The 20874-nt window shown below is 46.6% G+C and overlaps 1 protein-coding gene across 2 annotated transcripts in view; it reads left to right on the forward strand.

Moving 5' to 3' along the window:
- Nucleotides 1-20874, forward strand: part of LOC137569288 (probable ATP-dependent RNA helicase DDX60) — a 573444-nt gene that overhangs the window by 423701 nt on the left and 128869 nt on the right. For both annotated transcript variants that reach the window (XM_068278827.1, XM_068278828.1), the window contains 2 exons: nt 10525-10629; nt 18610-18754. In XM_068278827.1, coding sequence (XP_068134928.1) covers nt 10525-10629; nt 18610-18754 — 250 coding nt within the window. The remainder of the gene's footprint in view (nt 1-10524; nt 10630-18609; nt 18755-20874) is intronic.

The raw sequence follows: 20874 nt of genomic DNA on the forward strand, positions 1-20874 counted from the left end.
TTACATGCTGAAGTTGTTTTCATTACCACTTACAGCGAGGAATATAGACACATAGGGCTCTACTCACAAAAGCGTTAGCACGCCTGTGAAAAGGCCCTTAGCACGCTTAAAGAGTTTCAGGACACGCTAAGTTAACGCACGCAAAGTTTAGCACCGCGTGATGCGCGCGGAACGTCGCACTGGGTGCGGCGAAAATTACATTGCACCGGGTGCGCCTGAATCGTCGCACCGTGCAACGTTTTGGGCGCACCCGGTGCGACGTTATAGGCGCACCATGTAGAGTCCTACCTCCTTCATATCTGTTTCTCGTGTGCTTACACCCCCATATGCCTACCTGTCTCTTTGCTTCATCTTGTACTATAACACAGTGAATTGCCACCACAATTTTTGTACAAAACATGGTATTTTTATATCTTATATTTTGTGTTTTGTATATCTTTTATATGTGTATTTTGTACTTTTGTACTTTTTGATATGTATTCGTCCTTTCAATTTTGGATAATCTCAGAAGTATCTTTCGCTGCTCTTAAAAACAGCTTAGAAACATTTCCTATATTATCATATGCTTTTATGTTTATGTTTTTAGAGTGCACTCTATTTCCCCCACAACATGAAACCGCTCTAGCCTTCTGGGCGTTTCCCATGTTTGGAGGTGTGGTTTTAGGTATTTACAGGGCCGGATTTCTGGGAAAGCCACAAAGGCCATGGCCTAGGGTGATACAATCTGATAAAATCAGAAGGGAGGCAGGACTTGAAGAGAGAAGAGGTCATATGTCAAAGTAAATCATCCCTTCTGGTCCCGCAGCGCAGTCAGCCAGTGCCCTGCTCTGCACTAATAGCTGAATTCCAGAGTTCCTCAATCCCTGCATCTCTCTCACAATTCCTGGTGGGATGTGAGAAATATCAGGGATTTACATATTTACATTACAAAGCAGATAGAACTAAGTACTGCTGAGTTTTAATGCAGGCATTCACAAACATCAGTGAGCTCTGCTAGTTTCTTCACCTTCTCCTTTACAGCTGTCAGACTGACCCCAGCAGCTGTAAATTACACTTTCTTATCTCTACCTAAATGTATGGCTTTAGGTTTTTTTCTTCCTAGCCAGCAGTGGTCTCAGTTAACTTTTTCCTGACTCATTTTCTGTCCTTCAGTTCCTACCATCTATGATGAGAACTGCAGGAATAAAAATGCGGTTTGCTTTCCTTTCATTGCTAAACTGTCACTGTCAACTGAGCTGTTACTACCTATATGCTTGTGTGTATGGTTTGGCATCCTTCTCCTTTCCTTTAGCAGTAGAGCATTGTACCATCTTAGCCATCAGTGAAAGCAGAAAGTTTTGAATCAGAATGATACCATTTATTGGCTTAAAATAAAAAAGTAATCTTTCTGCTAATAACCCTCCTTCAGACTTTGTTCCTGTATACCGTCAATATGTTAGAGCACACCACCATGTACATTCAACATTCAAAAGAGATGCATAGATTTTTCAGAAAATATAAATAAATGTCATTCAGATGCTTTAAAGTGCAGCTGAACTCTTGCACAGGACAGAATAAAAACATAGAAAAATCCACCTTGTATGTTTAAGAGAGCCTGTCTAATTCCCCCTCATCTGTGACTAATCTGAAGTTGTAATTTGATCTCTCCCCTGTGTCACCTCACTGTCACAACATCTAAGCTCATTCGAAAGCACAGGATGTTAAGATTATAATGTCTGCTTTCATGAAATCAGGAAGTAGACACTGCTGATTTAGGGCTGGTGCACACCGAGCGGCTTTTTCAGCGTTTTCAGATCCGCTTGCGGCTGCGGATCCGCTTGGTCAATGTATCTCAATGGGGTGGTGCACATCAGAGCGGGAGGCGTTTTGCCCCTCCCGGGCTGAGGCATTTTTTGGATTGTGGATGCGTTTCTGCCTCAATGTTAAGTATAGGAAAAACGCAAACCGCTCTGAAAAACTCCAGTTCAGAGCGGTTTTGCAGGCGTTTTTGTTACAGTAGCTGTTCAGTAACAGCTTTACTGTAACAATACATGAAATCTACTACACCAAAAACGCTTCACAAAACCGCAAAATGCTAGCTGAAATGCTACAGAAAAATAAGAAAAAGCGTTTCAAAATCTGCTAGCATTTTGCGGATCTGCTAGCGGGTTTTGGTGTGCACCAGGCCTTATTGCAGGATTTGTATCAGCTGTAACAAAGAAATGTTTTTCTTTGAAGGTTATTGTGTTGTTGTGTATCTTTTAGAGCAGAGAGGAAGTTCTGAGTTCAGGTCCGTTCTAATTACAACCAAACATCCAAAGTGGGTCTTGACAGGATATTTGCTACATACCTGTTCTCTGTTTTAGATGGGCTTCTCTCCATTACACTACCCTGTCACCTGTTTGTGGCTCTGACTGTGCTCCCTGTAATTTTCCGCTCATGCCCAGATGTGCACAGCATCCAAGGCCAGGGTAGTGTTATGCATTCTTGACAAGTACATACATCAGCATTATTTCTCAAGTACGCATGCCCAAAACACTATCCGCTGCTGTGCACATTCGGGCAGGAGCACAAATTGCAAGAATTATTGAGCAGACAGAGCATCCACTGATTCTTGGCTAAATTGGAAGCAGAGCAGCATAACTGAAATAAGCCCATTGAAACCAATGATTGCTAGTCAGAGTGTTGGACAAAATGTTTTTTGGTGGGGGAGGGGGGGGGGTGGGGGGGCGGTAGGTGACATCAGGCCTAGGGCACTGGAAAGTACAAATCCGGCCCTGGGTATTTAGGTGTCATTTTCACAGTGTAGGTTTATGATTAAGGACCATTGTGTGTTCGAAACATGTTAGCTGACATGTTGTACTGTGTTTTACTGCTTCAATAAAGACTTTAAAGGGAACCCACCTCATCACTGCATATACCTACCTGTTGTGTTTAGTGCACCCACCTACCTACGTGAGTGCACACAGTGTGATATACACCTACCTACGTGAGTGCACGCAGTGTGATATACCACTCCGTGCATACCTGTTAACTGCACCTGTGTGACTTCACAATGTATTAGTCAAGTCAGTGCATACCTTTTACGTCATCCCCCCCTGACATGGACAAAACGGACAAAACAGGTAGAGGAAGAGGTAGAGGCAGAGCCAGACGTAGGCCACCCGGCAGGCCTGTGCGAGGTCGTGTTGATGTGATTTCGTGCACCCTGGCCCAAAGTACAGTGCTCAAAAGAAGGCACGTGCCATCAACTCCCAAGTTTGTCAAGACGTGGTTTACTGTTTAACACAGAACACCTCATCTCCCGCAGCCACCAGCGCTACTACAAGCACCACAATTCCGCTGCATTTGACACTTTGCAGGAGTTATTTGGTGGTGAAATCACTGATTCACAGCCACTATTGCAACAACAAGATGAAGGCACTAAGCAAGTTACACCACCTCATATGTGTGAGTTAGGCGACACTATGGACGTAACATGTGAAGAGGAGGATGATGAAGTACCTGCTGTTGGTGCAATTTTGGAGGTGTCTGAGGCAAGCGAAGCTGGGCAGGATGATTATGAGTATTATGATGATACGGATCCCACATGGGTTCCTAAGAGACAAGGGGCTTGATTCACAAAGCCGTGCAAATTTGCGGCAAATTGCACGCGCAAAAGTCCGCGATCGCGCGAATCGCGGCACTTTGCGAGCGCAAAGTCCGCGACTGACACTTCACGTGCTAACTGTTTAGCACACCCGTGCTAAACAGTTTGCCCGGCTTTGTGAATCAAGCCCAAGATGACCAAGGGGACAGTTCAGAGGAGGAGTCAGGGAGAAGTAGGAGGAGACGAGTTCCTGAAAGAAGCAGGGGGAGCTCGTCATCAGAAACAGCTGGTGGCAGTGTCCGGCGCCATGTGTCGCCACCTATGGACAGCCAGCCAACATGCCCCTCAACGTCAGCTGCTGAGGCCACTATAGTGCCCAGGGGCGCCGCGAGGCATAAAGCGAACCAAGCGGTCACTTGGGGCCTCAAGATCTTAGGGGCCTCGGCGGCTCCGTGACGTCGGCGTGACGTCACTTTTTCCCCGCAGCCCCGCGGGGCTGGCACTGGCAGAGCAGAGCAGGGCTACGGGAAGATGGCCGCCGCCAAAGCCCTGCTCTGGAGACTATGTCTCCAGTACAGGGCTTCGGGTGGCCATTTTCCCGTAGCCCTGCATGAATCAGCGCGGGAGATTGGAGGAGGGAGCCAGGGAGGGAGCTCCGTGGGAACTGCGCGCCTGAGGAGCCGGCTGGGAGAGGAGACGGGGAGAGAAGACTTCTGCCAGTGCCAGCCTGCCAGGTGAGTAAATTCTTTTCTTTTTGCAGCCCTAATTGCGATTGATTTCTGCTGAACTGAGCCCTAATTGCGTTTGATATCTGCTGAAAATGTGGCCCTAATTGCGATTGATTTCTGCTGAACTGTGCCCTAATTGCCTTTGATATCTGCTGAAAATGTGGCCCTAATTGCGATTGATTTCTGCTGAACTGTGCCCTAATTGCGTTTGATATCTGCTGAAAATGTGGCCCTAATTGCGATTGATTTCTGCTGAACTGTGCCCTAATTGCGTTTGATATCTGCTGAAAATGTGGCCCTAATTGCGATTGATTTCTGCTGAACTGTGCCCTAATTGCATTTGATATCTGCTGAAAATGTGGCCCTAATTGCGATTGATTTCTGCTGAACTGTGACCTAATTGCGTTTGATATCTGCTGAAAATGTGGCCCTAATTGCGATTGATTTCTGCTGAACTGTGACCTAATTGCGTTTGACATCTGCTGAAAATGTGGCCCTAATTGCGATTGATTTCTGCTGAACTGTGCCCTAATTGCGTTTGATATCTGCTGAAAATGTGGCCCTAATTGCGTTTGATTTCTGCTGAACTGTGCCCTAATTGCGATTGATTTCTGCTGAACTGTGCCCTAATTGCGTTTGATATCTGCTGAAAATGTGGCCCTAATTGCGTTTGATTTCTGCTGAACTGTGCCCTAATTGCGTTTGATTTCTGCTGAACTGTGCCCTAATTGCGTTTGATATCTGCTGAAAATGTGGCCCTAATTGCGTTTGATTTCTGCTGAAAATGTGCCCTAATTGCGTTTGAATTCTGCTGAAAATGTGCCCTAATTGCGTTTGATTTCTGCTGAAATGTGGCCCAAATTGCGTTTTTATTTTCTGGTGTCTGGGGTAACTGTTGCTGCATTTATTATTTAATGGTCATAGTTGGCTATATTTGCTGTGCTACGGTTAAGCTTCGCCCATACAATGTCATGGCCACGCCCATCTTTCGGCGCGCTACGCGTGCCTCAATCACCCCCACATCCATTTTTCCCCGCAAACAGCCCCGCCCCAATCCGCCCTCCTGCTCCACCCACATGGCATGGTCACGCCCACTTATGCAGGATAACCACACCCATTTTTCGCCAGGATAGGGCCTCTTGCTACAGTCCGCTTGGGGCCACAAAAACCTTAGCTGCACCCCTGATAGTGCCATCACCCCAGGGGGGCTCAGCGGTTTGGACATTTTTTAGTGTGTCTGCCTCAGATTGGAGCAATGCCATCTGTTGTCTCTGCCTCCAAAAATTGAGCTGTGGAAAGGCCAACACTCACGTAGGGACAAGTGCCTTATGACAGGCACCTGGAGAAAAGGCATAAACTGCAATGGGAAGAGCACCTTAGCAAAAGCAGCACACAAAAGAAATAAGGTACCCTCCTTCTCCTCTTCCTCCTTCAGGTGCAGCATCTTCAGCCGCTTTCTCCCTTGCACCTTCACAGCCACCCTCCTCCACTCCGCATCCGACCTTGAGTGGTTCCTGCTCCTCTGCCCACAGCAGCCAGGTGTCTGTGAAGGAAATCTTTGAGCGGAAGAAGCCAATTTCTGCCAGTCACCCCCTTTCCTGGCGTCTGACAGCTGGTGTGGCGGAACTGTTAGCTCACCAGCTGTTACCATACAAGCTGGTGGACTCTGAGGCCTTCCGTAAATTTGTGGCCATTGGGACACCGCAGTGGAAGATACCAGGCCCCAATTATTTTACTAAAAAGGCGATACCCAAACTGCACCATGAAGTGGAGAGGAAAGTGGTGTCATCTCTGGCACACAACATTGGGCCAAGGGTCCACCTGACCATGGATGCCTGGTCTGCCAAGCACGGTCAGCACCGCTACATTACTTACACAGCCCATTGGGTCAACCTGGTGACCGATGACAAGCAGGGAGTACGTGGCTCTGCAGCAGACCAACTTGTGACACCTCCACGGCTTGCAGGCAGGCCTCCTGCCACCTCCTCTCCGCCTGCTACATCCTCTTCGCTGTCGTCATCCTCCTCCTCCTTGTCTGGTGCTGCGATCTCCTCTCCAGCTACACAGCCCAATTTCCCCAGGGCCTATGCTGCATGTCAGGTACGACAGTGTCACGCCATCTTAGACATGTCTTGCCTCAAAGCGGAGAGTCACACTGGAGCAGCTCTCCTAACAAACAGGTGGATCAGTGGCTGACCCCGCACCAGCTGGAGATTGGCAACATGGTGTGTGACGACGGCAGCAATCTCCTTCCCGCTTTGAATTTGGGAAAGCTGACACATGTACCCTGCATGGCACATGTGCTGAATCTAGTCATTCAAAGATTTGTGTCAAAGTACCCAGGCTTAGAGGACTTCCTGAAGCAGGCCAGGAAGTTGTGTGGGCATTTCAGGCGGTCTTACATGGCCATGGCTCGCTTTGCGGACATACAGCGGAGAAACAACTTGCCGGTGAGGCGCTTGATATGTGATAGCCCGACTTGCTGGAATTCGACCCTGGTCATGTTCTCTCGCCAGCTAGAACAGGAGACAGCCGTCACCCAGTACCTGTACATTTACAGTAAAAGGACACAATCTGGGGAGATGGGGATGTTGTGGCCCAACAACTGGACACTGATTCGAAATGCATGCAGGCTTATGCGGCCGTTTGAGGAGGTGACCAACCTGGTGAGTCGCAGTGAAGGCACCATCACCGACTTGATCCCGCATGCTTACTTTCTGGAGCGTGCCATGTGTAGAGTGGTGGATCAAGCTGTGGAGGAGCGTGAAGAGGAACAGTTATGGCAGGAACAGTTGTGGGAGCAATTTACATCAGAACCGGATGTTTCCTCAACACCTGCGGCAGCACAGAGGGGGGAGGAGGAGGAAGAGTCGTGTGGGGAAGAGGAGTCAGACACGGATGATGAGGAAGGTGTTTCTGTGGAGGAGGAGGAGGCAGCGGCAGAAGAACAACCGCAGCAGGCATCGCAGGGGGCTTGTGCTGCTCAACGTTCCCGTGGTATTGTTCGTGGCTGAGGGGAGGAGGAGGACTTACCTGACATCACTGAGGAAGAGCAAGAGGAGATGGAGAGTACGTCTGGATCCAACTTTCATGCTGTCCAGCCTGTTGAGGGACCCCCGTATAAAAAATCTCAAGGGGAATTATCTGTACTGGGTGGCCACGCTATTAGACCCTTGGTATAGGCACAAAGTGGCGGACATGTTACCAACTCACCTGAAGGCAGAAAGGATGCAGCACATGCAGAACAAGCTGGCAAGTATGCTTTACAATGCGTATAAGGGTGATGTCACAGCACAACGCAATAAATGTACCACTGCCAGTAATCCTTCTCCCATGTTCACGCAGGCAAGGACAGGCCGCTCCAGCGATCTCATGGTGATGTCAGACATGCGGACATTCTTTAGTCAAACACCTCGCCTTAGCCCTTCTGGATCCACCCTCCACCAACGCCTGGACCGGCAGGTAGCCCACTACCTGGCCTTAAGTGTTGATGTAGACACTGTGAGCAGCGATGAACCCTTGGACTACTGGGTGCGCAGGCTTGACCAATGGCCAGAGCTGTCCCAATTTGCCATCCAACTTCTGTCTTGCCCTGCCTCAAGCGTCCTGTCAGAAAGGAGCTTCAGCGCAGCTGGAGGCATTGTCACTGAGAAGTCGCCTAAGTCACAAAAGTGTTCAGTACCTCACCTTTATCAAAATGAATGAAGCATGGATCCCGGAGGGCTACTGCCCGCCCGAAGACTAAGTCAGTCCCCACACACAGCATCTCTGCCTGCAGGCCACTTGCCTTCTCCGCCACCACCAACAGGGTCCAGGACTACAGGTGCATTCCTGAATTTTTAAGGCCGCTACTAGCAGCGGCCGCTATAATAATTTTTCTGGTGCGTGTACATGCCTGCCTAATTTTTCTGGCTGCAGTGCAGCTGCAACAACAAAACAAAAGGCATGTACATGTGCCCATTCCCCTTCGTGATCGTCATACATTGCCGCGGTGAAGGGGCTTGCGTATCACAATGAAGCAATGACCACCGGCTATATGAGTGTCTCAGGGGGTGGCATACCAAAGATAATGTCATTGCTTCATTGTAAACAAACCAATTTGATCAGCTGGACAGTCACTGTTTTTCTATCATTGAGCTACCACAGCCCGGCGACCATATGGGCTTGAAAACCGCCACGGCCTGCACTCTTGCCATGGTGCGCACCAGTCCAGCACGGCCGTCACTACATGAACAGCTGTTTGCGGTGCGTTACACAGTGAGTTTGGTGTGTCAGTGTGAAGCAGTACTCTAATTACACTCCCTGATTGATGCATACACATGCAAGTTGTTTTAAAGCACTTTAGGCCTGCAATTTAGCATTCAATGTGATTTCTGCCCTTAAAACGCTGCTTTGCGTCCAATCCAGATTTTTCCCCGGGACTTTTGGCGTCTATCCCACTCATCCATGCAAAAACTCGGATGTTAGACCCCTTGAAACATCTTTTTCATCACTTTTGTGGCCAGCATAAGTGTTTCTAGTTTTCAAAGTTTACCTCCACATTAAAGTCTATTGTGGTTCATGAAAGTTCGTGCAAACCGAACCTTCCGTGGAAGTTCACGAACACGGTTCGCAAACCGAAAATCGGAGGTCGGGCAATCTCTAGTTGTGGGTCGCAGGTCAGGTAGTGGGGCTGCGGGTGCTGGTCGGGTGCGGGTATCAAATTCACCTGAGAGTGGGTTGTGGGTTGTGTGCGGGTAGGAAAAACTGGACCCGCCCAGTCCTCTACCATAGACTATGATACATGCACTTCACTATACATAGATAGATATGTGACTATAGTAGGTACAAGATTGTGAGTCCCTCTGTGGGACAGTTAGTGACAAGACTATATACTCTATACGGCGCTGCATAATATGTTGGCGCTACGTAAATACCTAAACAAATAAAATAAATAAATAAAGTGTTGGGAAAAAAAGACTCTATTCATTAAAGAGTAACTGTCAGGCTGCAAAAGCTAATTTAAACCTCTATTCTCCTGTGTTAAACAGTTTAGAAGGAAGCCAAAAAGGCAATACTGAAGTTAAAAATCTCTCTTACTGTGATGTGTGCTGTACAGCAAGGCTGTTATTCCCAAGCTCTTAAAAGTACGAGAGGCCGCATAACATACTGCAAAGCATTCTGGGGCTACTTCTCCCCACCTTGGATCCCCTCGGCTGCTAGTGAGAAGTTACAGGCTCATATTACAGCAGCTTGTAATGCAGCCCAGCTCACAGCACTGAAAAATCACAGGGCAGAGTATACTGCATGAGTCCGCTATTGTTCCTAGCCACTGCACAGTAGTGTTGTCCATTACGATCTTTTTTGTGAGTGGAATCATCAGGAAGCAGGGAGGACATGACGACACAATTGGCTTCATAGGAGACAGACAAACATGGAACCTGCCATGAGCTGTCAGGAGCATCATTCTCTGCAAATACTATATAAAAATTCTGTGAAATCCAAACCTGGACAGTGAAATGCGTATGTAATGTAAGTACAGCCAATATTTAGCTACTGATATATGTGGTTTTTTTTCTCTGAGACCTTATACCTAACAGCTCCTCTTTAAAGGACCACTATTGTGAAAAATTGCAAAATTTGAAATATGTGTACAAATATACAAATAAGAAGTATGTTTCCTCCAGAGTGAAATGAGCCATAATTTACTTTTCTATGTTGCTGTCACTTACAGTAGGTAGTAGAAATCTGACAGAATCAACATGTTTTGGACTAGTCCATCTCTTCATGGGGGATTCTCAGGAAGGCTTTTATTCTTTATAAAGACATTCCCTGAAAAGGATTTATACAGTGATGTTGGCCAGCCTCCGTGCTTGCTGCACACTTTTTGGGCAGTTGGACAGAGCAACTGCCATTCACTAAGTGCTTTTGAAAATAAAAAAAAAAACCCTGAGAATCCCCCATGAGGAAATGGGCGGTTCTGTCAGATTTCTACTACCTACTGTAATTGACAGCAACACAGGAGAAAAGTCATTTATGGCTCATTTTACTCTGGAAGAAACATGCTTCTTTGCTGTGTTTACATGCATTTTACATTTTACGATTTTTGCGATAGTGATCCTTTAATGAGGTTTAAGGATTGAAGGTCTGGGGAGTGAAGTAGTTAACTTGACTAAGATTTTCCATGAATACAAGCCTGTTAATATGTTGATGAGTTACAAATGTAGTTTATATGTGTATTTTTTTTAGGTTTTCTCGGTTTTGAAGCATTCCCTAATGTCTCACAAACAGTCGCATAATGCACAGGTGTTAAAGCTATATTGTGTGTTCTCACTACAATTCCTGCTCATTGAGGTATGTTTTGGATACAACCTTTTTTTTTTTTTTAAATCTGTATTTGAGGTTCTTGATCTTTTACAGTCAGTAACTTGTATATTGCTGAGTATTTTTGTATTATCATAGAAAGCCTATATCTAAAATATAAGAAAAAGGGATTGTAAAACAAACCATGATGTGTAGCCATTGGTCTGCGGTAGGCTTGGGAGCACAGTGATTTGAACTGCATGTGTTTTGCCGCATAGCAGAGAATGCACGCGAAAACGCATATAATGAAATTCTATGGGCCAAACTGAAATTGCATAGGTCCATGCTTCGCAATACAATTTTATTCACATTTTACAATTTTAAAATCACACAGAAAATGTTTTCTTCGCATACTGTATGTGAGCTGCATGTGATTCGCATACAATGCATTCGGCCACACATATATGAGATTTTGCATGTGTTTTATGTCAAAAACCGGTCTAGTAATGTATGTTTTCTCTCTTTTTGAAAGGGTGAATTAGTAAAAATGCAAATGTAAATTGCAAACGCATACAAAATGCACACAAAAATGCAAGTAAAAAATACAAACGCAGAGAAAATGCAGAAACACACATGCTTTAAAATGCATGCTTTTCTGAATGGACAAGTGTGCACCCAGCATGAGGGATCAAGCAATGTGTACATTAAAAAAAAAAAGAAGAAAAAAACAGCTAAGGGAAAATTTGGTGCAGCTCAGAAGAACATGTCACATTACAGCTCCCTATTATCCTGGCTCTGCAGGGGGTTAAGGAGTTTCATATCATACGATAGTAAACTAACGATCCTCACTCAGAGGCGGAATAGTTGGGAAATAAAAGGTCAAGATTTTTGTTTATCTTTCAGCAATTTATGACTTTTAAAAATAACATGTATTCATGCATGGAACAACATCATGATGAGTATTAAAGGGATACTTAAGTGTGAGATAAAAAATGACTTTTACTCACCTGGGGCTCCCCTCAGCCCCCTGCAGCTGAACAGTGCCCTCGCCGTGTCCCTCTGATGCGGCTGGTCTCGCCGGCAGCTACTTCCGGTTTGGCCGTCACCGGCCGACAGGCTGGGAACGCGGCTGATTATCCACTAGGGTTGCCAGGTCGGCTGATGGGAAAAACCGGAAAGGGGGTGGAGTTAGGGGTGGAGTTAGGGGCGGAGTCAGAAGCACACTTTTATGTAGAGTGGGGCTAAGCAATGGGCTTTTTTAAAAAAAAAATTATAGTATTTATATCGCACTGACATCTTCTGCAGCACATTACAGAGTACATAGCCATGTCACTAACTGTCCTCACCAGTAGTACTGGTCCAGTGCACATAAGAGACAGCTTTTCCCCAGTAAATGCACAAGAGACAGCTTTTCACCAGTAAATTCACATAATAAGACACAGCTTTTCACCAGTAAATGCACATAATAAGAGACAGCTTTTCACCAGTAAATGCACAAAAGAGACAGCTTTTCACCACTAAATGCACATAATGACAAACAGCCAGTGTTCCCAGTATATGTAGCCAGGGATATATGTGCCCAGTATATGTAGCCAGGGGGTATATATGTCCCAGTATATGTAGGCAGGGGTGTAAATGTCCCAGTATACGTAGGCAGGGGTATATATGTCCCAGTATATGTAGCCAGGGGGTATATGTGCCCAGAATAGGTAGCCAGGGGCTATATGTGCCCAGAATAGGTAGCCAGGGGCTATATGTGCCCGGAATAGGTAGCCAGGGGCTATATGTGCCCAGAATAGGTAGCCAGGGGCTATATGTGCCCAGAATAGGTAGCCAGGGGGTATATGTGCACAGAATAGGTAGCCAGGGGCTATATGTGCCCAGAATAGGTAGCCAGGGGGTATATGTGCCCGGAATAGGTAGCCAGGGGCTATATGTGCCCAGAATAGGTTAGGTAGCCAGGTGCCCCCCGCCCCCCCCCCCCCCGCAGGAGGAGAACAGTGCAGCAGAGAGAGAGCTGGGAGCAGCGGTGGAGAAGGGGGGCAATCTCCCCCCCCTTCCCTCACCTTAGGGTGCTCTCTCTCCCCCGCTGTCTCCTCCAATATGATGTGCAGGCTGGCGGGTGGCTGCGGGCGGAACTTACCTCTGTGTCGCAGGCGCCGGAAGTTCGGGTCCCGCAGCCGCTGAGATTCGACTCAAAAAAGATCCGGATCAAAGATTCGAATCATTCATGAGCCGGACAACACTATTCAGACTGATTAGTGTTGTCCGGCTCATGAATGATTCGGATCTTTGATCCGGATCTTTTTTGAGTTCGAATCTCAGCGGCTGCGGGACCCGAACTTCCGGCGCTGGAGCGACACAGAGGTAAGTTCCGCCTGCAGCCACTTGCCAGCCTGCACATCATCCTGGAGGAGACAGCGGGGGAGAGAGAGCACCCTAAGGTGAGGGAAGGGGGGGGAGATTGCCCCCCTTCTCCACCGCTGCTCCCAGCTCTCTCTCTGCTGCGCTGTTCTCCTCCTGCGCTGCGGGGGGGGGCTCTAAACCGGACAACTTAATTGTCCGGTTTAGCATGCCTTTTTGCACCGGACACAGCGCACAAAAACCGGACTGTCCGGTGTAAAACTGGACACCTGGCAACCCTATTATCCACGTCCCCGGCCGCAATAGCATTATAGAGGGCGATATTGCGGCCGGGGACGCGGATAATCAGCCGCGTTCTCAGCCTGTCAGCCGGTGATAGCCTAACCGGAAGTGGCCGCCGGCGAGACCAGGCGCATCGGAGGGACACGGCGATGGCACCGTTCAGCTGCAGTGGGCTGAGGGGAGCCCCAGGTGAGTAAAAGTAATTTTTTTATCTCACACTTGACCTCCCTGGCGGTTAATTTTGTTTTTCCTAATTGAAAAAATCCTTTTTTTTTTTGATTTTTTTTTTTTGTTTCATGTAAAGCTACCAGAGTGGTAGCTACATGAAACACCACTAGAGGGCGCATGTGGCCCTCTAGTCCGATCGTCGCCGGCATCTATAGCAAACAGGGGAACGCGTATATAACGCGTTCCCCTGTTTGGCTTCTCCTGTCGCCATGGCGACGATCGGGATGATGTCATGGACGTCAGCCGACGTCCTGACGTCAGGCACACCCGATCCAGCCCATAGCGCTGCCCGGAACTCATTGATCCAGGCAGCGCAGGGCTCTGGCGGGGGGGGGGCCCTCTTCAGCCGCTGCGTGCGGCCAATCGCCGCAGAGCGGCGGCGATCAAGCTGTGCGCGCGGCTAGCAAAGTGCTGGCTGCGCGCACAGCAATTTACAGCACACAAATCGCCCCACCAGGGGCTGAGATCTCCCCCTGCGCGGCATAGCCCGAGCTCAGCTCGGGCTTACCGCCAGGGAGGTTAAGTATCCCTTTAAGGTGCCCATACACGGTACAATAACAACACTTGATATTACTGTTTATTCAACAAAACTGATTGAATCGAAAATCATTTTTTTCCATCAAGAAAAACAAACTATTACCCCGTTTTTTTTTCAGTAAATTTCTGATCAGACATGTTGGAAAAATCTTTATATTCAATCAATATAAATAATCAAGCAAAATTATTAAATTAAAAAATGAACTAATTGTTCTATGTATGGGCACCATTAGTTTTGCTTGGCCGATGCTTCATGTTTAAATAGCTACTCCCTCAATTGAAATGTTAAAATCACTAAGGGTAGAAGGGACAGTATTTGCAGTTTAATATCAGAATTACATGATGGACAGATTTCTTAATAGGAAATTCCACTTGTTAAAGAAATTTCAGGTTATTCAAGTTTAGCACACATGTTCCTGCCATTGGGCGCCAGGGGGTGTGGTGTGCACGTGGGTGACAGACAGGAGGGGATGTCGCCAAGGCCCCCCACACTGGCCATGAGCAGGAGGGGGAAGCAGCGCTGAAAAAGGGACAGTGAGGACAGCGGCGGGGAACAGGGCCAAACCCCCCACCTCCCTCACCTGGGTCCCCTCCGTTTGGCGCTTCCAGATTAGCAGCGGCAGACAGGAGCGGCAGGCAAGGAATTACTTACCTGCTTCCTGATACTAGCTATACTATGGCAACTATACTACCTACACTGTGGGCAACTATACTAGCTATACTGGGGCAACTATACTACCTATGCTGGGATCAAGTATACTAGCTACCTATAATAACTTTACTACCTATACTAGGCCAACTTTATGGAGGGCAACTATGCTACCTATATTGGGGCAACTATATTACCTATACTTGGGGCACCTATACCTGGCATTGTATACAATGAACAGAGGCGCCAAAAGTATAAGATTAGATTAAATGAGCTTAAAAACCAACTTAAATGGCAAAATTGAAGGAGGGAGTGGTGGTCTTACCTCCCTCAAGCAGACACGACAACGACTGCGATTCAGACAGTCAAACACATTTATTAGGAACTTGAGGGAGGTAAGACCACCACTTCCTCCTTCAATTTTGCCATTTAAGTTGGTTTTTAAGCTCATTTAATCTAATCTTATACTTTTGGCGCCTCTGTTCATTGTATACAATTTGGAGTCCACCCTTGGTGGAGGGTTGCTACCCTTTCTTCCTGTCTACAGAGAGCGACTTCTTAATCCTGAGTGGGGTCAGGACAATCTCCCCACCTGCCTTTACAGTGGTTGCCTGCTGGTGACCCTGACTTGTGAGTATCTAGCAATACGAATGTATTGCCACCTTATCCAGTACGTATTACACTATCGGGGCTCTTGGTGTTCCCTGTTTCTATACCTGGCATTACCCGTCATGGCACGCTTTGCATTCCACACTCGGCTCCTTTCCTTTTTTTTGGGGGGGGGGGGTGTCTTTTAATACCTAGCACCAGGTGTCAAATGCCCTAGATACGCCACTGCAGCACTACTGTAAACAGGGGCGTAACTAGAAGTCCCCAGGCCCCCCTGCAAAAATTTAAGTGGCCCCTCTTCCCCCCTGGGGCCCGCTCATGGCTGTTTTGGGGTGGCAGGAGGGGTCGCAGCATGAGGGGAGAGCTTTGCACATCAGCGGGGAGGGGGGAAGGTCCCGCTCCTTCCTCACCTCAGGCTCAGCAACGGAGGTGGCAGCAATAATTACCTCCATTCACCACCGGAGGTCTCCGATCTGCAAGGGCTTCACATTACTTCCTATTAAAACAGTGGTGAATGGAGGTAATTATAGCTGCCACCGCCGCTGCTACCCCTTAGATAGATGCAGCAAGGGAGCGCAGAGGGGAGAGCCCGAGAGAGTCCCTCCCCCCTCCCCGCTGATGTGCAAAGCTCTCCTCTTATGCTGCGACCCCTCCTGCCCCCCCAAAACGGCCATGAGCAGGCCCCAGGGGAGCCCCGGGCAGGGGCTGCTTCCCCTATTGTTACGCCAGTGACTGTACAGTATATATTATATGGATTATTGGCAAACATTATTTCACATTACTTACTTAGTGCTATGTGTACATAACCATGGTCATCCCTTAACAGAAGCATGCAGATAGGCAATTTATGCAAGAGTTGAAAATGAGCAACAAAAACTCCTGCACTGTGCAACTTGAGCTTACTGGCAGTTATGAAAATTGTTTGCTGGCCTAGCACTAAAATGAGAAAATATTTCTTTTATATTTTTAAAACAATTTTTAATAATATTAATTTACACAAGGGAGGGGTGGGCATGTTCCATTTAGGGTGTATGCATAATACAGGAGTCCCTGAGATACAAACGACCCACCGATACTGTTGCATTTCATTGCACACCCTCTTCCTGCAGTACCCCAACTTAGTGTGTAAATGCAGAGTATAGTGCAGCAGAAGCTGTGCTCTTACCTCTCCACTGGAGTCCAGTTATGTGATTCCACCTGTATGTTCACCACTCTCCCTAGTGCCCAGCATCTCCTACCGAATGAATACATGCTACATGAGGAGAGCTAGCACTAGAGGGAGCAGAAAACAGACAGGATGGTCGCACAGCACTGGACTCCAGTGGGGAGGTTAGAGCACAGCTTCGGCTGCGTTATACTCTGCCTTTACAGACTGGACTCAGGAGGGGGATGGGAAGAGATAGTGGGACAAGGGGCAGAGGGAGGCACAAAGGGGGACAGAAGAAGGCACAGTGGGACAGAGGGAGGCACAGAGGGATGCACACAGAGCTAGATCATCCACAAGGCAACTTAGACAGGTGCCTAGGGCCTGGAGCGAGTCTAGGGGCCCGGTTTATGCTAACCTCCAACAAATCTTGCCCAAAAAGTTAATGGCTTAGTTTGGGAGGTGTGGCCTAGTTCAGGGTTGGGGATTGGGGATTGGTTCAGGGGCGGGGCTTAATCAGGGGCATAGTGCCCCCAGGACCAATGGCGCTCCAGACAGTAGCCTGTAATGCCCTTGGGGGTGGTCCAGTGTTGGTCCAGAAGAAGATCGCAAAACAAATGTTGATTAATACCCAAAATGATTTGAGGTTGTAATTGCTGCTAATGGTGCTTCAACTAAGTACTAGGTAAAGGGTTTGAATACGTAAACCTATTTCACTTTTTTCTTTTAATAAAGAGCCAGTGAGAATTTTATGCTGCATGTCACAACAAATTGGGCCTTTCTTGCCCAAGAGATTGACCTCCCCCACTCCCATAAAGTAAAAGACAACTAGAGGCAAGGCGGCATGGCCACTGTGAGGCAAAGGTGAGAAGTCATGTGCTGGCTCCACTGCCAGCAGAAGACAAAAGACTGTCAGCAGAAATATTTCACAAGTTGGCTTGGAGGTTTGTGGGTGTGTGTGCGCGTATGTGTGAGTATGAACTGTGCATCTACAGTGTGTGTGTGCCTGTGTGTGTCCGTGCATGTGTAAGGATTGTGCATCTATAGTGTGTGTGTAAGGACTGTGCACCTTCAGTGTGTGTGTGTGTGTAAGGACTGTGAATATAGAGAGTGTGTGTAAAGACTGTGCATCTACAGCGTGTGTATGTGTGTATAAACTGTGCATCTACAGTGAGTGTGTCTGTGTGTGTAAGGACTGTGCATAGAGTGTGTGTGTAAGGACAACGGATCTACAGTTTTTGTGTGTGGACTGTGCATCTAGTTTGTGTGTATGTGTAAAGTATATTGTGAATTTCCAGGTGTGTATATATTATGTGTGGGTATGCAATTGACATAAACAGAGGGTGTTGGTCTTTAGCATCCCTGCCTTGGGCGGTAGGTGACCTTGTCCCAGCCCTGCTGGTAGTGCTGCTGTGCAAAATGTACCAGTATTTGTTGCCATTTCTGCATTTCTTCCCACATTCAGGTTTACTGACATTTTACATTTAGAGATGCTATAGTATTACATTCAGGCTGGGTGCACACATAACTGAGCGTGAAAGGTCGCGTTTTCTATCATGTGTGGGTTTTTGTGTGTGTGTTTTTTCTGTGTTTGTACTGCGTTCGCGTTAGCGCTTTTTCTGCAGATGCTTTTTTCAAGCGTTTTGCATGCGTTTTTATGCATTTGCGTTTTGTATGTGTTATTCAATTCCATTGTATGCTAATCACTAGGAAGACAAGAGGAAGTGGAAATACATCACAAAACAATAAAAAAAAAAAAACCCGTATAAAAACGTATGAAAAACACATACCATTGTGTTCCCATTGACTTTAATTATGTGCGTTTTTGATGCATTTTTGCATATTATGCAATAAAACCAGCATTTTTAAAAATGCACGCATACAAAACGCATATGCGTTTTTTCCAGTGGCCCATGGACTTCCATTAACAGCAAAAATGCAGCGTTTTCCACAATGTTTGCGTTTCTGCTAAGTATGCACCTAGCCCAGGCATGGGCAAACTTGGCCCTCCAGCTGTAGAGGAACCACAAGTCCCACAATGCATTGCAGGAGTCTGACAGCCACAGTCAGGACTCATAAAGGCAAATGCATTGTGGGATTTGTAGTTCCTTCACAGCTGGAGGGCCAAGTTTGCCCATGCCTGACCTAGCTTCATAGTTTACAAAGCATTTTTTTTATAAATGTTCACTTACATAACTTTGGTTATTTCTTTTGGTAGGGATACCTGGATCATGACTGCAATCCCACAGCATTTACAGGACTTGTGACCCATTTACATTATCATGAACCATCAAATTTTGTATTTGTCATCTTTCTTGAGAAAGGTCTCTTTCATGACATCTGCATGCAATCCACTACTAAAGGTACAATTTCAAGATGTTAGAATTTTTGTGTTGCAGACATGTGTACAACTGTGTAGTTTCTTTTGAAGGTACTCACAAAACTATTGGCACATTGTTCCCTAGAATGCCTGCTGTCACTCACGCCGATACATTCCTTTAGGTGACATAGGGGTTCATTTACAATAATAGTAATGCAAGTAAATAATATTCATTGGTAAATAGTTTATCAGGGAATTCAAGGGAATAGAAGTAGTGATTAACCACTTCGGTACCAGCAGCCTCTGCCCCCTTAAGGACCAGAGGCTGCTGGTACGCTAAAACACAGCATTCCGACGAATCGTCGCAATAATCCGTCGCTCACGCCGCTCTGTCCCCACCGCAGGCGGCTCTCTCTGCCGTCTCTATGACGGCAAAGCGCAGTGCGCCGGTCAGGAGGCGCTTTTATTAGCTCCTGACCCTGTCACTCAATGTAAGCCAATGGGATTGGCTTACAGTAATGACAGAGCCAGGAGCCAATGAAAACAGCTCCTGACCGGCTCACAGTGCTCTGCCGTCATAGAGATGGCAGGGCAGCACATTGCGGTGGGTAGAAAGTGGTGAGAGCGGCGGGAACGGGCAGGGACGCGCGGTGAATAGGACGTAGAGTTTACGTCCGGTCAGAACCGCAGCGCAACCCGCCCGACGTAGATTTAAACTGCGTCGGTCCGCATTTGGTTAATTAGATATATAGTAATATGTTATTCTTTGATTGTTAAAACAAAACACTTTTTATTGAAACATTTAAAAGCATACAAACAAAGCCAACAAGTGCCATAATAAATGCAATTGATACAATTATAATATACAATGGTCTCGATTCATAAAGCATTACCACATGTAGTAATGCTGAAAACAGTTGACTTTACTGAGCACTTAGCAAAATGTCAATTCATAAAAGCTGTTACCGTATGAAAAACTGAAATTCCCGAGCAGTGAGGTAAATTACCGACTTGTGCGGTGGACACCTCCAGCCCATGTCAGTAAATGTCAATTCATAAAGATTAGAGCAGGCGGTAATGACACGGAGAATAGCACCTGCTTTGAAGAGGCGATAAGGGAGTGATAAGAGAGAGGGACTGTGTAAAAGCCAGCAGCAGAGCGATCGGAACAAACAAGGCTTCCCTGAATACCCCAGGCTGTGTTTTTTAACCTCTTGGGTACCTGTTTTCAGATGTTATTTCACATCAGAAAGCCTGCATGTGTAAAGTTTCTTGAAGTTCTTCTAAGCTGTGGCAATTAAATAGAAAGACTAATAGACAGATTCAGAGCAGATTCAGGGCTATCAGAAGCAGTATGTGCACATCTAAAGTGAAGTTGGGGATGCCTCTTTTATTGTAATACTGTCTCTGCATGGAGAACAGCAATGTAAAAACTCAGCTAGCTACTCTTCTCATAGTATTACCGACAGTTTAGTTCAGTAAATCCTCGCATTTCTATAGCAGCTGTAAAAATGTTTATGAATTAGCACACAAGAGTCTAAAATACCGAATGCGGTATTCTCCCGGCCAGATTTTTTTTATCGCACATGCTTTTATGAATCGAGGCCAATGTAATTATCATTCCAAGCCCAGATATAAGATACGATCATTTTCTGTTCTCAGGTGGTTTAGTAAAATTAATTCACTCTCCGTAAAGGGGAACTGAAGAGAGAGGTATATGGAGGCTGCCATGTTTATTTCCTTTTAAGCAATACCAGTTGCCTGGCAGCCCTGCTGATCCTCTGCCTCTAATACTATTAGCCATAGCCCCTGAACAAGCATGCAGCAGATCAGGTGTTTCAGACTTTAAAGTCAGATCTGACAAGACTAGCTGCATGCTTGTTTCTGGTGTTATTCAGATACTATTGCAGAGAAATAGACAAGCAGGGCTGCCAGGCAACTGGTATTGATTAAAAGGAAATAAATATGGCAGCCTCCGTATACCTCTTACTTCAGTTCCCCTTTAACATACCACTGAAGGCTGCATATGTAGTACAAAATATGAAAAAAACACTCAGTAAGTAGGGCTGAGCACTAGGCTCAACATGGTTTTTGAACTCGTGTCACTGTGCACAATCACTTCCTCAGTAGCAGTATTCGGTCCTAAATGTTGTGCCACCCTGG

This window comes from Hyperolius riggenbachi, chromosome 1, assembly GCF_040937935.1.
Source record: "Hyperolius riggenbachi isolate aHypRig1 chromosome 1, aHypRig1.pri, whole genome shotgun sequence".
In the NCBI taxonomy this organism is placed as follows: Eukaryota; Metazoa; Chordata; class Amphibia; order Anura; family Hyperoliidae; genus Hyperolius; species Hyperolius riggenbachi.